The sequence below is a fragment of the Uloborus diversus genome, chromosome 2, assembly GCF_026930045.1.
Source record: "Uloborus diversus isolate 005 chromosome 2, Udiv.v.3.1, whole genome shotgun sequence".
Lineage (NCBI taxonomy): Eukaryota > Metazoa > Arthropoda > Arachnida > Araneae > Uloboridae > Uloborus > Uloborus diversus.
In genome coordinates this window covers 150,588,667-150,601,868 of record NC_072732.1, presented here as the reverse complement: position 1 = coordinate 150,601,868, position 13,202 = coordinate 150,588,667, and the positions used below count along the sequence as shown (strand labels likewise).

Below are 13,202 nucleotides of genomic sequence, written 5' to 3'. Positions count from 1 at the left end.
AAACCGTATGGAGATCTAGTAACTAAATTTATTACTTTTTTCATCTTTCTTTCTCAACTATGTGAGGTCATCTTAATGACTACCAAATAACTCACACACTCCCACCCCCTTTTTTTAAATCTAGCAAGTTAACCATTCAAATAATTGATAACTTGGTTTTAATCAGTTGTATATATATTTTTTTAAATAATAAGCAAGCATGCCTCAAAATTAATTTCATTACATTTCATAAGGTTTATTTATATTTAAAAAAATTTAAAAGCATAAAAATTACTTAGAACAAAATAATTATTGTCTAAATTTCTTACATTAATTTATTTTAAAAAATGAAGTAATGATAGATTTAAAATTTGGGGTTATGCGACTGACAAACTTTTACTCACATTTACCAGTTCAAGTATGTTTCAACAGGCAGTCCTGCCATTTAGGGAAGGTCGGCGTGGGGTAATATTTATGAACGCATTCAACATGAACCCATTGTAAGCCCATCTTGAAACTTCTACAGCCATTTGAGTAGTGTATAAGCATTATTTAAAAAAAATTTGAAAGAAATTGAGGATGTGCATTTTGAGAAATTTTAATTCAAATTTAATTAAAATAATTTTTTTTTTCAAACCTAACCATGTTGTATATCATTGAAAAGGTCATTAAAAGTGCTGTCAGATGAAACTCGCCACAACTCTTTATCTTAATTAGAAAAGATTCTAGGTCATTTTGAAAATTGGATCTTTCACGTTTTTTTGACCCCTTTTTGGTAGCTTTACAGCCCTGTATCTTCAAAACCGTTTAATATTTTTCAAAAAAAAAATTGTATTTTATTATGTCTACATTAACAGTACCTCTGTACCAAATTTCATCAAAATCTGAGAGGGTGAGGTAAAATTTTGTCAAAAATTGTGTTGATTTGATGTGGAATGATCCCTTAGAGGGTGGCATAGGTCTCCTACCCCAGGAGCCGGGCCTGTATTTACCCATTTCCTTTTATCCCAACTCTTACCCTACTCGAATTAAAAGTTCAAGAACTGACAAAAAGCTCTTATTGATGCAGGAAGCATGAAACTGAAATCTTTCTATTGATCATTTTAGTACAGTTTTCAGGGGTCTGTCCAGGATTTTTCACAGGGTCCGTTTTTTGTGAAAAATCAAATAATTTTGTGAAAAATGAATTAATTTTGTGAAAAGTCAAAAAAATTTTCAAAAAAAAAAAAAAATTTTTTTTTCTTAAAACGAAATTTTAGAATTTAGAGATGGTACAAACTGCATCAATTAAGCTTAAAGTTGAGTGTTTTCCTCTTCTATGATGAGAAAATCATTCTGGATTTTTTTTCTGATATTTGGCGGGGGGGGGGGGGGGCATCGCTCTTTCAAGTATCAATATTTATCTACCATTCTACATTATGTTAAATTATACTAGATATATTTCTGTACAGTATTTAAAATAATTGTAACAAAAATATAAATAAATAAAATAAAATTCAGAATAGGGTTCAGCATTCAACTTTTTGACCCAAGACACTCTTAAAAAGCACAGAATTTCGTTTAAAACTTATAAATTCCGTGATTTTAACGAAAATAAAAAGATATTTCAATTGTTTACCTCTTAACAAAGCGTAATAATCATCAAAAATTCGAAAAATCGTATTCCCATAGCGGATGCAAAGAGATCGCAATTGTCAAAGTCGGGGCCGGATTAAGCCAGCGCGGGGCCCGTAGCAAATGTTTTCAAGGGGCCCTCGTTTTTGCATGATATAGTAAACAATAGAGCTCTTCTTCATGCAGATGGGAGGTGCACTTATAACACGCATGAATACATAAATGTGGATATAATTTTAGAACTTTACGACGGTTAGGACCCTCTTATGTTGCCCCTCTTCTTTCCGTTACTACACGTTTTCAACTTCTAAACACAAAAACGCAATGTTTGGACATATAAAGGGAGGGGGGTTCGGGGGCTTACCCCCAGAAAATTTTAGATATTTCAATATTAAAAACTGACGTCTAACGACTCCTGGTGATATTAGGAAGAGAAAATTCGGAGGTCATCATTTGGAGAAACTGAAGTCAAAGAACGCGATTGCATCCTATCTTAGGTAAGGTCAAAGGAAAAAATTTGGGTTCACAACGACTCTCTCCATGCAGTTTTTTAAAATTGAACCCTTAAATAAAACTGTAGATTATCTTTAATGATACTGCAGAGAGAGGAATGAGAGGTGTTCAAGGAGGTCCCATTGGAAAATTTTTGAGTTTATTACGTATTATTAATATAAAAACACAATCTTAAGCAAAAATTCTCGAAATTATGTACAGTAAAACCTGCCTACAACGATACTATTGGGACATTAAAAAAATATCGTAATAGACATGTTATCGTTATAGACAGTTTGATTATTCATGCTGACATTTTGCGGGGGCCAAATATATATATACAGGTTCTTGTTATAGAAGGTATCGTTATGCACAGGTTTCACTGTACTCTGAAAGGGTAGTTTTTTACCTTCTTTGGTGATTCTGGGGCGGAGTTCACGAAAGCCATCCCCTGGAAATTGCTTGAAAGTGAAGTTGTGAAAACGTGATAGATTGTAGGCCATCGCGGGTTACGTTTCGGTATGAGATGGGGTTCAGGCACTCTTCAAGGCAACCCGGAAAATTTTCGTAATTGAAATCTAAAAAGTACATTTTGGACCATCGTTAACGATGTTGGAGGGGGAGATGTACACTACCACAGAAAATTTTCGAAATTATAGTCCAAAATACGCACTTGTAGGCCACCTTATTAGACGACGTTATAGGATGGGATCGAGCTAGGGATTACACCTGTGGAAATTTTTCGAAACTGAAGTTCCAGGAAGCAGTTTTAGCTGGTTTTCGATTATGTTAAACAATTTTCTTCCTGAATTTTTCTGAATTTAAAGTTTGAATAAAATTTTTTTTGGCTACCTTTGGTTATGCAAAAGAAATGGGTTAGGTTCGGGGCATGGGCAGCAGCTTTATAGTTCCCTCATACTCAGAGGAAAAAATTAATATAGAAGTTCCGTCTAGAACTAAACGAGCCTACTTTCCCGTATACCCATACTACTTTCTAGTACCTGATCAATATTCTCAAAAATAGCTAAAATCGCAAATTGTTTCAAACATATTTTTTTAATATTTTAAGTTGATTTCTAGGAATAAAATATTCCTTACTCATCTAAAAAAAAAATAGATGCGTAAAAAAAATAAAATTAAAAAAAAAACAAACAAATAAAATAGCAGCACCTTTTAAACAAAGCAGCTAATACACTTTTTTTCATTAAAAAATAATTCTTTAACAGCTTTCAAAACGAAAAAATAATAATTAAAATTAATAAGCTCATTAAAATAAATATATTAAAAAAAATCGTTTTTTTTCCCCGGTTGCCAAAATTTTTTTAAATGAATTAATGCACCTACCAAAATAAATAAAAAATCAATAAAATGTCAACTTAAAGAAATAATTTTCATTGTCAAAAAAAAAAATCGTCTGCGCATATTTTTCTGTAGAAACATAAATGACTTCGAGTTTATTCGCCGAAAACTGAATACCTAAATTAAAACTTTAGCGTGAAAATAAAAACAAGTCATATCAACAATAATTATTTTACAGTTAAAACCATAGCTGCGGAGTCAACCTCATTTTGTGATAAAGGAGTCGGAGTCGAATATTCAAGACTCGTATTCAGTCATTTGTCCTTCGTGTATAAATTTTTGCCAAGACTACGAAGTCAGAGTCAAAGTCGGGGAGTTGGAGTTCGATTCATTGTCGGGCACAGGAGTCGGAGTCGGGCGCCCCTAAATTCGTGAAGTCGGAGTCTGGAGTTCGGCGTCAAGAGCTATTTCCAACAAAATTCGTTTGAAGTAAATCCGCCTTCAAGTACGGAATCTACATTGACTTTCAGTTACCCCGTAGGCACTAATGTTAAGGGGTTTGAACTGTTCAAAATTGAACGGAAAATTGTTCAAATCAAAAAGATATCTTATAAACAAGTTTTTCATCAAAAGCATTTTCCTACATAGTTTGACGCAAATTCGCCTCACAGTTCGGAATTGCCTTGAATTTCCCCCGTAGGCGCTAATGTTGTTTTTTTGAACTGTTCAAAATTGAACAAAAAATAGTTCAAATCAAAAAGTGAAACATGGGAATGAAGTGTCCTTGCCGAGATCTTTCGAACAAAAAAAGTTTTTTCGAATCGGACTATTCATTCAAAAGTTATTGGGGGGGGGGGGGCAGACAGACCGACAGACATTTTTCCCCATCTCAATACCCTACTTTCCAATTTTTAATTTTTCGATATTTATTTAATTATTTTATTTTTGACTCTTTTTGTTTTTCGCGATATTTTTAAGATGCATTAAACCTTCTTTCATGCTTTTTTCTTCTTTTTCTGACTTTTACTGGGAAAGTAGGCTAAAAACGATATCTAAAGTCTTTGTTCTACCCATAATTATTTTAGATCATCAAAAAATAATATCCTCTTACCAATTTATTTATTTCGCTCAGCATAAGTGTGAAGTCTCAGAATCTTTTTCTTTTCTTCTAGCATGATCTCTTAATTTTGCTCATTGTTGTTTACAGTGCCGGATGTATGGGCTCGTGTCACGGGGAGGGGGGGGGGGAGATTTTGAGGGTGATAAATTGACATGAAGTTATGTAACTAAAGAGGATTTTAAGATGACTAAAAATTACCTTTTCAGAACGCCTATTTCGAAAGTTTTAAGAAGAAAGCCACTTTCAAACAATTTCTGGATGGTAACCCTTTCCCATCTCTTGTCAAACATCGCCAAAGAGAGCTTTGAAATGTGGTTTTAGGATTTGTGCTTTAAGAGTTTCAGCATCCTCCATCTCCGGCTATCAACGAAAATTGCTTAAATTTTTAGACCCCAAATTGCAAAAAATTCCGGAGAAAGCCCTTGAACTATCTCGATTTCAAAATTTCAAAAATATTCCAAAGGAGAATACCCTGCTGCCTAGCTTCTCAACATTCGGGATGAAAGGTTCCAAACCACCACTTTACCCAAAGCTAAAAGTAAAGATAGCCTGCGTCTGGAAATAATTCAGTTTCTAACATTTTACGAAGCAACCCCCCCCCCCGATAACGTCTCCAGTGATAATCTAAAATCGCGTCAGAATTGTTTCTGGAGGGGGGGGGGGGGGGTTCCCTTTCTCTAATCTTCCCACATAGCTTGAAATTTCGTTTTCAGCTATACCGTGGGACGATCCCTCAAACTCTTTCCTCCCAAAGATAGCCTAAAATTGACTTCAGTTTTGAACACAATTTCAGGAAAGAACCCCTTTCCCTATCCTCTATTGTTATCCAACAACCTAATTTTTTTAATTTTTTTTTTAGGTTTGAATAGCAGAAAGTTTTAGGACCCTAACCCCCTTAGATTTCTTAAGTTACCTTAAAATTAACTTCATTTTGAAAAAAGAAAGAAAAAAAAATCTAGAGAAAACCTAATTTTCCGTTCTCCAAACATTGCCTAAAATTGTAATTTTTAGGTCAGTTTTGAAACTTTTCTGACCCAACGGAGCTTTTTCTCCTTCCATTAAGAAAGATTAACTAAGATTGCGTTTTTAAGACTTCAGTTGAGAGAAATTTCTGGAAAGCAATCAAACGAAAAAAATAAGATTTTTAATTTACCTGAGTATTTAAAAAAGCTAGATCTAAATAAAAAGAGAAAGATAGAGATAAATTTAAACGAATTCAAGTGCAGAAATTAGCTTTTTTTTCTGGAATTTTTTCTTAATGCGCGGGGCCCCCAGAAGCGCGGGGCCCGTATCATTTACTACTTCTGCTCTATAGCTAATCCGGCCCTGGTCAAAGTGAAGGCATCAAAAGTATAGAAACGGCTTGTAAAAGAAATATTTTTGATAAAATTATTTTTAAATTGCATTTTAGAGTCCTATGATAAACATATCAATATCTGTGGACACAGTTGACCCCCCCCCCCCCAAAAAAAAAAAAAAAATAAAATAAATTTTTGACTCATAACAGAAAATGGAATTTTGCTTTAAAAACTTGAAATGAGAGTTCTAACAGAAATAAAGAGACTTTTCATTTATTTGAATCCTAATAAAGCGAAGTTAGCTTGAAAAAAGAACAAAATATAATTCTCATATCGGATGTTAAAAGATTGCATTTTTCAAAATGTAGACATCTAAAGAAAAAAAACGGTAATTAAAATAGTTTATTTAAAGTTAATCATCCTTGTTAGCATCGAAAAATCAAAACTCACATAATTTTCTCTCAAAATAACAATTAAACATCTCACTGCACCATAAAAACGCAAATATTGACAAGCCCACAAAATGATGAGAATATTTTCTAATCAAGTCATTATAAAGGTTCAACGCCAGACACTGAGTGGTGACATGTTTAAAGTTGGTAACCCTATTTGAAGCGATCATATTTTTTCCTCACCCTTACTATCCCTTTGCAGTTCTAAATTCATTTCACAGATATATATTATTGTTTATTAAATCATGAGAGGAAAAAAGTGCTTACTAATGCCTTTTCAGAAAAGTTTACAACAACAACACCACTACTAATGAGCTGTGATAAAACAAACAACCATTATATTTATTTGGCAGTAGCAATTATTTATCGCTTGCAGGAGCATCGCAAGAGTGCTCCCCCCCTTTTTTTTTTTTCAAAATTAGCCGATTTTGTATAAGCTGATCCCTCTAATTTGACTTAAACAAAGGTTCCAAAAATTATCTGTTTATACACAGAAATATGCGTTATTTTGCTTTCAGATTTGCTCTTTCAATAAACAATTTGTGACAGATCCAATCTTGTTTATCAGAATTTTGTGAAGGGTCCGTTTTGTTTGATCGGGATTTTTTGAAAGGTCCGTTTTGGTTGATCGGATTTTTGTGAAGGGTCCGTTAACGGACCTAAATATCCTCTGGCCAGACCCCTGATTTTAATTATTTAAATAATTTGTTTAAAAATTCCTATATTTTTTAAATTTTCCTCTGCGAACCCTCATATTGATTGTTCACCTCCGATATAAAATTTTTTCACCAACAACTTGAAAGATTCATTTCTGACTTTATATACCATGTTATTAAAATATTGTTTTCATTTGTGTTGTGACGTTTTAATTATTATGGTGTTTTGAATTCTTTCAGGTGCCATAAATGTTTTATTGACTCAATCATGGACGAATCAGTCAAAAGTATTGAAGATGAAAGCATCTTAAAATTGAAAAGAACTATGAATAATCTTTATTCAATATGGGACTTGATTGGTATGAAAGAAGAAAAGAAAGCTATCCGATGTAAAACAGCCTGGCAGCATGTCCTTGAACTATCTCAAGACATATTCAATGAAGATAATACAACTTATAATAGTCTGTTGCTGCGGGTTAAAGTATTTTCAGAAGAAATTTCACAATTATCAAAGCAGCTCTCCGTCCCTTGTGGGGAAGAAGTTGAAGGCACTTTACTTGTGAAAGAAGAAATTTTAAGGAAGAAAGTAAATGATTTGAAGGAAATGAAAGATGTACGAATGAAAAAGTTTCAAGAACTTCGTAATGTGGAACTCAAGTATTGCAGAATTTTGGATTGGTCAGCCTTGGAAATTACATCTAAAACTGGAGTCCCTAGCGAGCGGGATATCTTAGAGTTGGAAGAGTATGTATCTGTTTTGCAAAAAGAAAGAAACTTACGCTTTCAAAGATTATGTACTGCAAAAAGAGAACTTACCACTATTCTAGAAATAACTGAAATACAGCCTGAATTGCCATTGGAGAAAAAAATTTTAAGTAGCAGTGAAGATACCATTACTCTTACCAATGAAACATTTGAAGTTTTGGATGAAGTGCTGAAGAAAGTGAGAAGCAGGAAAGCAGACTTAGAAAATCAAAGGAAAATGTTATTAAAGAAACTTAATGATCTATGGGAAAGATTGCAGATTCCAGAAAATGAAAGAAAATTGTTTCTATCTAAGCATCAGGATTATAAAGTTTCAACTCTGAAGTCTATCGAAGATGAAATCCAAAATTGTGAAGAGCTGAAGCGACAAAACCTGAAAAAGTACATTTGTAATTTAAGAGAAGAGCTGTCATCACTTTGGAAGGACTGTTTTGCTTCTGATGAAGAAAAAGAAAACTTTCACCTTTTCAAGTCTGAGGAGTTTACAGAAGAAAACTTAAAAGCACATGAAATTGAAGTTGAAAAATGGCGAAAATTTTATGAAAAGATTGAGAATATAAGGAAGAAAATTGAGAAGCGAAATCAATTGTGGGATTTGCTGACTGTGTTTGAAAATAAAGCAAACGATCCAAACAGATTTAAAAATCGAAGAGGAAATCTTTTAAAAGAAGAGAAGGATCGGAAGAAATTGGGAGAAGACCTACCTGCCCTTGAAAATGAAATATTTATCGATATTGAAAATTTTGAAGCTGAAAATGGGATTAGCTTTCTCTACCATGGAGAGAACTATCGTGAGACAGTTCTCAAGCAGTGGGAAGAAAGAAGAATGCAAAAAGAAAATGAGAAGATAATGAGACACAAGAAACGTATGTTACAAGTGGAAAGTGAAGCGACCTTAGGAACTCCCAGTTTAAAGAGAACTCTCTGTGCTACTCCCAGAAACACACCTAGTAAGCTCTTTAAATCTTCTTCGAGTGTGGCAATGTGTCGAACTCCCCTTCTGAGTGCAACTAAAAACAGTCCTCGAATTACCGGCAAGAAAAGTGTCACCAAGCTATCTTCTGTGAAAAATTGTCTCTTGTATGGCACCCAGCAAAGAGCTGTTTTGAAAGAGAAATCGCAAAACAATGTTGTGTCAGGATCAAAAGATGACACTACTTATTCCCTTTTTGCTAGTACAGTGGATAAATCCTCCAGATATCTTTTCCGTAGTTCAGTATTGACGTCTAAGAAGACTGTTGGCACTCGCATTTCAAATGGTAACAAAAAGAAACGTATTTCAAACAGTAACAAAAATAAACAAAGAAGTACTAATAAATCATTGCGAAGATCTACAAGAAATAATGTTTCGGCAAAATTCACCACTCCAGCCAGGGGAAATCTTGGTTTGCCATTTCTCATATAAGATTGATTAGCTTGGATTTATTCTTTTTGATTTTTTATATTTCGTGGAATTGTTTCAAAAATTTTTAATTGGAATTTGATGAATACATTGTCATAATTGAGTATGTTTGTCTATTGTGATAAGTGACATATATTGAATTTAGTTTGCTTATAAACATTTTAACAGCAGCTTGTAAATAATATGTGTTGTAGCATAAGGTTTTGCAAAGATTGTGTATAATTATCTCCCTGTTCTTTTTTTTAGAAATCTAATACATTATTTTAACATTAAACTTTGTTTTATTGCTCTGGTGTTGATTTTTAAAATCCAAAACTTTTAACAAATGTGTACATGAGCAGTAATACAAGGGATCAAAAATTTACATTATAATAATATTGTGCTATACCTTCCATAAAAAAATATTTCACTACCAGATTGCTAAATTTTCACTGAAAACTGCTTAGCATTTAAATGCTTCTAGGCATTTGGGAAATTTGCAATATTAACCAAGTATATAATTGTTAAACTTGTACCTTTACCAAGTACATACTTGTTAAATTTGTGAAAAATTAACACAAAGACCTTAGGTACCTTAATATAAAATTTCTGGTGAAGTTCAAGAAATTTTCCCTGATGGCTTATGACTGTGCATTCTACACATTGCTGTGCCAAATATGCAGATGCTTTTTTTTTTAACCGAAAAAATTCCGTAGCAGAATTTGAAAGACATATTTTCTTATGGTTATTTTTGTTAATTCAAAATAAAAAATTGCTAATATGGATAGAATTCTGCAAGATAAATACTTAATTTTGTTGCAGATATAGGATTTGTTTATTCTTTCACCTTTGATTTTACTTTTTAATGCTAATGAGGGAGTTTCATATTTATGCTTTAATAGCACTTGTGTAATACTTGCTGTTCAATCAAACCTGGAAATGCAGAACAAGGCAACTTATTTAAAGAAAAAAACACCTATTAAGCAGTAAGTTACTGTCCTTAAGCCAGGGCTAAGGCAGAACTTATGCAATATACCAACAGTCCGGTTATCCCATCCAGGATGAAAACCATGTCCACAAGGATGAAACTGCCATCTGTGCATGTGATAACCGGGCTGTTGGCATATTGCATGTCAAGTAACCTAGGGGTCCCCACTTGACCATCTCCGATTTGGATGAAAGGTTACAAAGGTGTAGAGATGTCTTTGAAACTAACCAATGCTCATTTTCAGCTTCTTATATCAAAATTCTGAGGATCTAGGATCTCCGAAAAATGTGATCCAAAATGGCAGATCGGCTTTTTGTGTCAAATTGCCAAGTTCAGACAAAGTTTACAGAAAATTTTATCACGCTGGGAGCCTGAAATTTCAGGCACCTAAAGTACGATTGGCTGTCAGTATATTCAAGTATTTTTGTGAATTTGAGCTCATATATTTTGTGTAGCAAACGCGTAAACTTGTGAAAAAGCGTGATATAGAAAATTTTTCTTGGATTTTAGAATGTCATAAAATCTGAACAAAAATAATTCAAAAGCTCGTGCTTCGTAATTCTATTGTAAAAATACTTGTTTTTAATGGGTTACAGTTGCAGAGCTTAAATATGTATTTTATAAAAAATATTGTCATCAAAAGTGGTTATCAAAACCGTTCAAGTGGAAAATAGCCTATTTTCAAAACGCTATAGCTCAAGTTTGTCACCTCATATCTTTTCGTTAAAACCATTAGAAAGAACAAATTTTTTGCTTCAAAATAAGTTTTGTTTTTGATGGTGCAGGACCTGCTAAGAGCAGGTTGTAAAAATTTTATTACACTGGAAGCCTAAAATTTTAGGGAGATAAAATACTTTTGGTTGTCAACATGTTCTAGTATTTTTATGGATTTGAGTTCATTAACTTTTGCATAGCAGGCATGCAAAGTCGCAAGAAAAACGCAGTGGAGAAACTTTTTCCTAGATTTTAGAACGTCATAAATTCTGAACAAAAATGATTCAAAAGCTCGTATTTTGTAATTCCATTGTCATAATACATGTTTATAATGGGTTATAGTTGCAGAGCATAAATATTGATTCTCTAAAAGATATTGGCATCCAAAGTGGCTGTCAAAATCCTTCACATGAAAAACGGCCATTTTTTAATGCGCTGTAGCTCAAGTTTTTCACCTTGCATCTTCTTTTCGTTGGTACCATTAGAAATAACATATTTTTTCCTATAAAAATAGCTTTTCCTTCCGATGGTGTTCTTGCAGACAAGAATTAAAAAATGAGCTTGAAATACTGTTTGTCGATAGCGAGAAAATCTCGTTCTACAATAAATAAAAAATGGTGAATGCTGTGGAAACTGACTAATAGGGATTTTGCAACAGTTATTAGTCAGAAATAGTTTTTTAATTCTATTTTTAAAAGTTCTTTTGCAAATTAAATATGATAGAAACATAAAAATATCCTGTTCTGAAAGCAGACTGATACATAGACAAAACAATATAACTTTCTTCTATCATATTTCATTTGGAAAGTATCTTTTTAAAAGATAAATAAAAAACAATTTCTGATTTATAACAGTTGCAAAATCTTTATTAGTCAGTTTCCATGGCATTCACCATTCTTTATTTATTGTGAATGCCATGGAAATTGTGCAACGAGAGATATTGAGTCTAACGGCAAGTTCATTTTTATACCCTTATCTGAAAGAACACCATCAGAAGGAAAAACTATCTTCATAGGAAAAATATGCTATTTCTAATGGTACCAACGAAAAGGAGATGCAAGGTGACAAACTTGAGTTACAGCGCATTAAAAATATGTCATTTTTCATGTGAAGGATTTTGACAGTTCTTTGGATGCTAATATCTTTTAGAGAATCAATATTTACGCTCTGCAACTATAACCCATTATAGACATGTATATTGACAATGGAATTACAAAGTACGAGCTTTTGAATCATTTTTGTTCAGAATTTATGATATTCTAAAATTTAGGAAAAAGTTTCTCCACTGCGTTTTTTTACGAATTTGCATGCGTGCTACACAAAAGTTAATGAACTGAAATCCATAGAAATACTAGAACATGTTGACAATCAAAAGTACTTACCCCCTAAAATTTTAGGCTTCCAGTGTAATAAAATTTTCCACAACCTGCTCTTAGATATGGCAATTCGTTACGAGAGACAAAATTTCGTGCTCAATTTTTTATCCTTAAACAAAAGAACACCATTGAAAAAAAAAACTTATTTTCATAAGGTCCAATAAATCCTGGGCGATTAAAAAAATGCCAAGTTACACCGAATTTGTCAATAAAATCTGAGAAATAATTTGCTTGGCACCTAAGATTATAGTTTTAGTTGATATTGTTGTATATATACAGTACCCGCCACTAATAAAATCCATAAAATGGTCCATATGTATTTCAGGGATGAACTGAAAAAACTTCCCTTATGGGAATTGCAATAAGACATAACTGAATCCAGAATCATGACCAATTTTATGTGAAAAGAAAATATTTTTTCCCAAAACCGCAGTGCCGGAATGATGTTTCTGTGTCTTTTGGAACCAATTCATCCAATAAATTAATTATAACCATTTTGATTACTTTTAATTTCATTCTTCTATAATCATAATTGCAAAATTGGACAACTATAACAAAAATGTTATTATATATAATACACAGGAAAATCATTCATATACAACAGAAACGTATCCTAGTCCATGGTATTTCTCTTTACATTCAGAAAATTGCATAAAATTATATCCTTTTAAAGTGATAATTCACATTTTAAATTTGTTGAAAAACATCTATCCTTGTAAAATGAAAGTGTATTTATAATATTATGCACATATAATCAAAAACTTCCGACTGGATATGAAAAAGTTTTTAAAGAAATTATTTTTTTTTAAACCATCTCATTAAAATCAGCATATTTTCTATTGACAGCATGATTACGCTGAGAACAATTTAATGGGAAATATATTTATTTTTGGACTGGATATTAGACAAAATTCTCAAAAAACACTAATTAAATAATCAAAGTTAAAATACTATTGGTAAAACAAAACAAGTATGGGAGTTGACCTTTCCAAAATTTGCAGAACATGCATAGAGAAGTCATGTGATCTAAATTAAAGGATTTTTAATTATCTACAATTACTTTTATGC

The 13,202-nt window shown here is 32.5% G+C and overlaps 1 protein-coding gene across 1 annotated transcript in view; it reads left to right on the top strand.

Annotated features, from left to right (window-relative positions):
• LOC129217415 (protein regulator of cytokinesis 1-like) overlaps nt 1-9,339 on the top strand; it is a 62,651-nt gene extending 53,312 nt beyond the window's left edge. Inside the window, exon 2 of the mRNA XM_054851714.1 lies at nt 7,151-9,339. Within this exon, the coding sequence (XP_054707689.1) occupies nt 7,179-9,080 (1,902 nt within the window). The 5' untranslated portion in view covers nt 7,151-7,178 and the 3' untranslated portion in view covers nt 9,081-9,339. The remainder of the gene's footprint in view (nt 1-7,150) is intronic.
• The last annotated feature ends 3,863 nt before the right edge of the window (nt 9,340-13,202 follow it).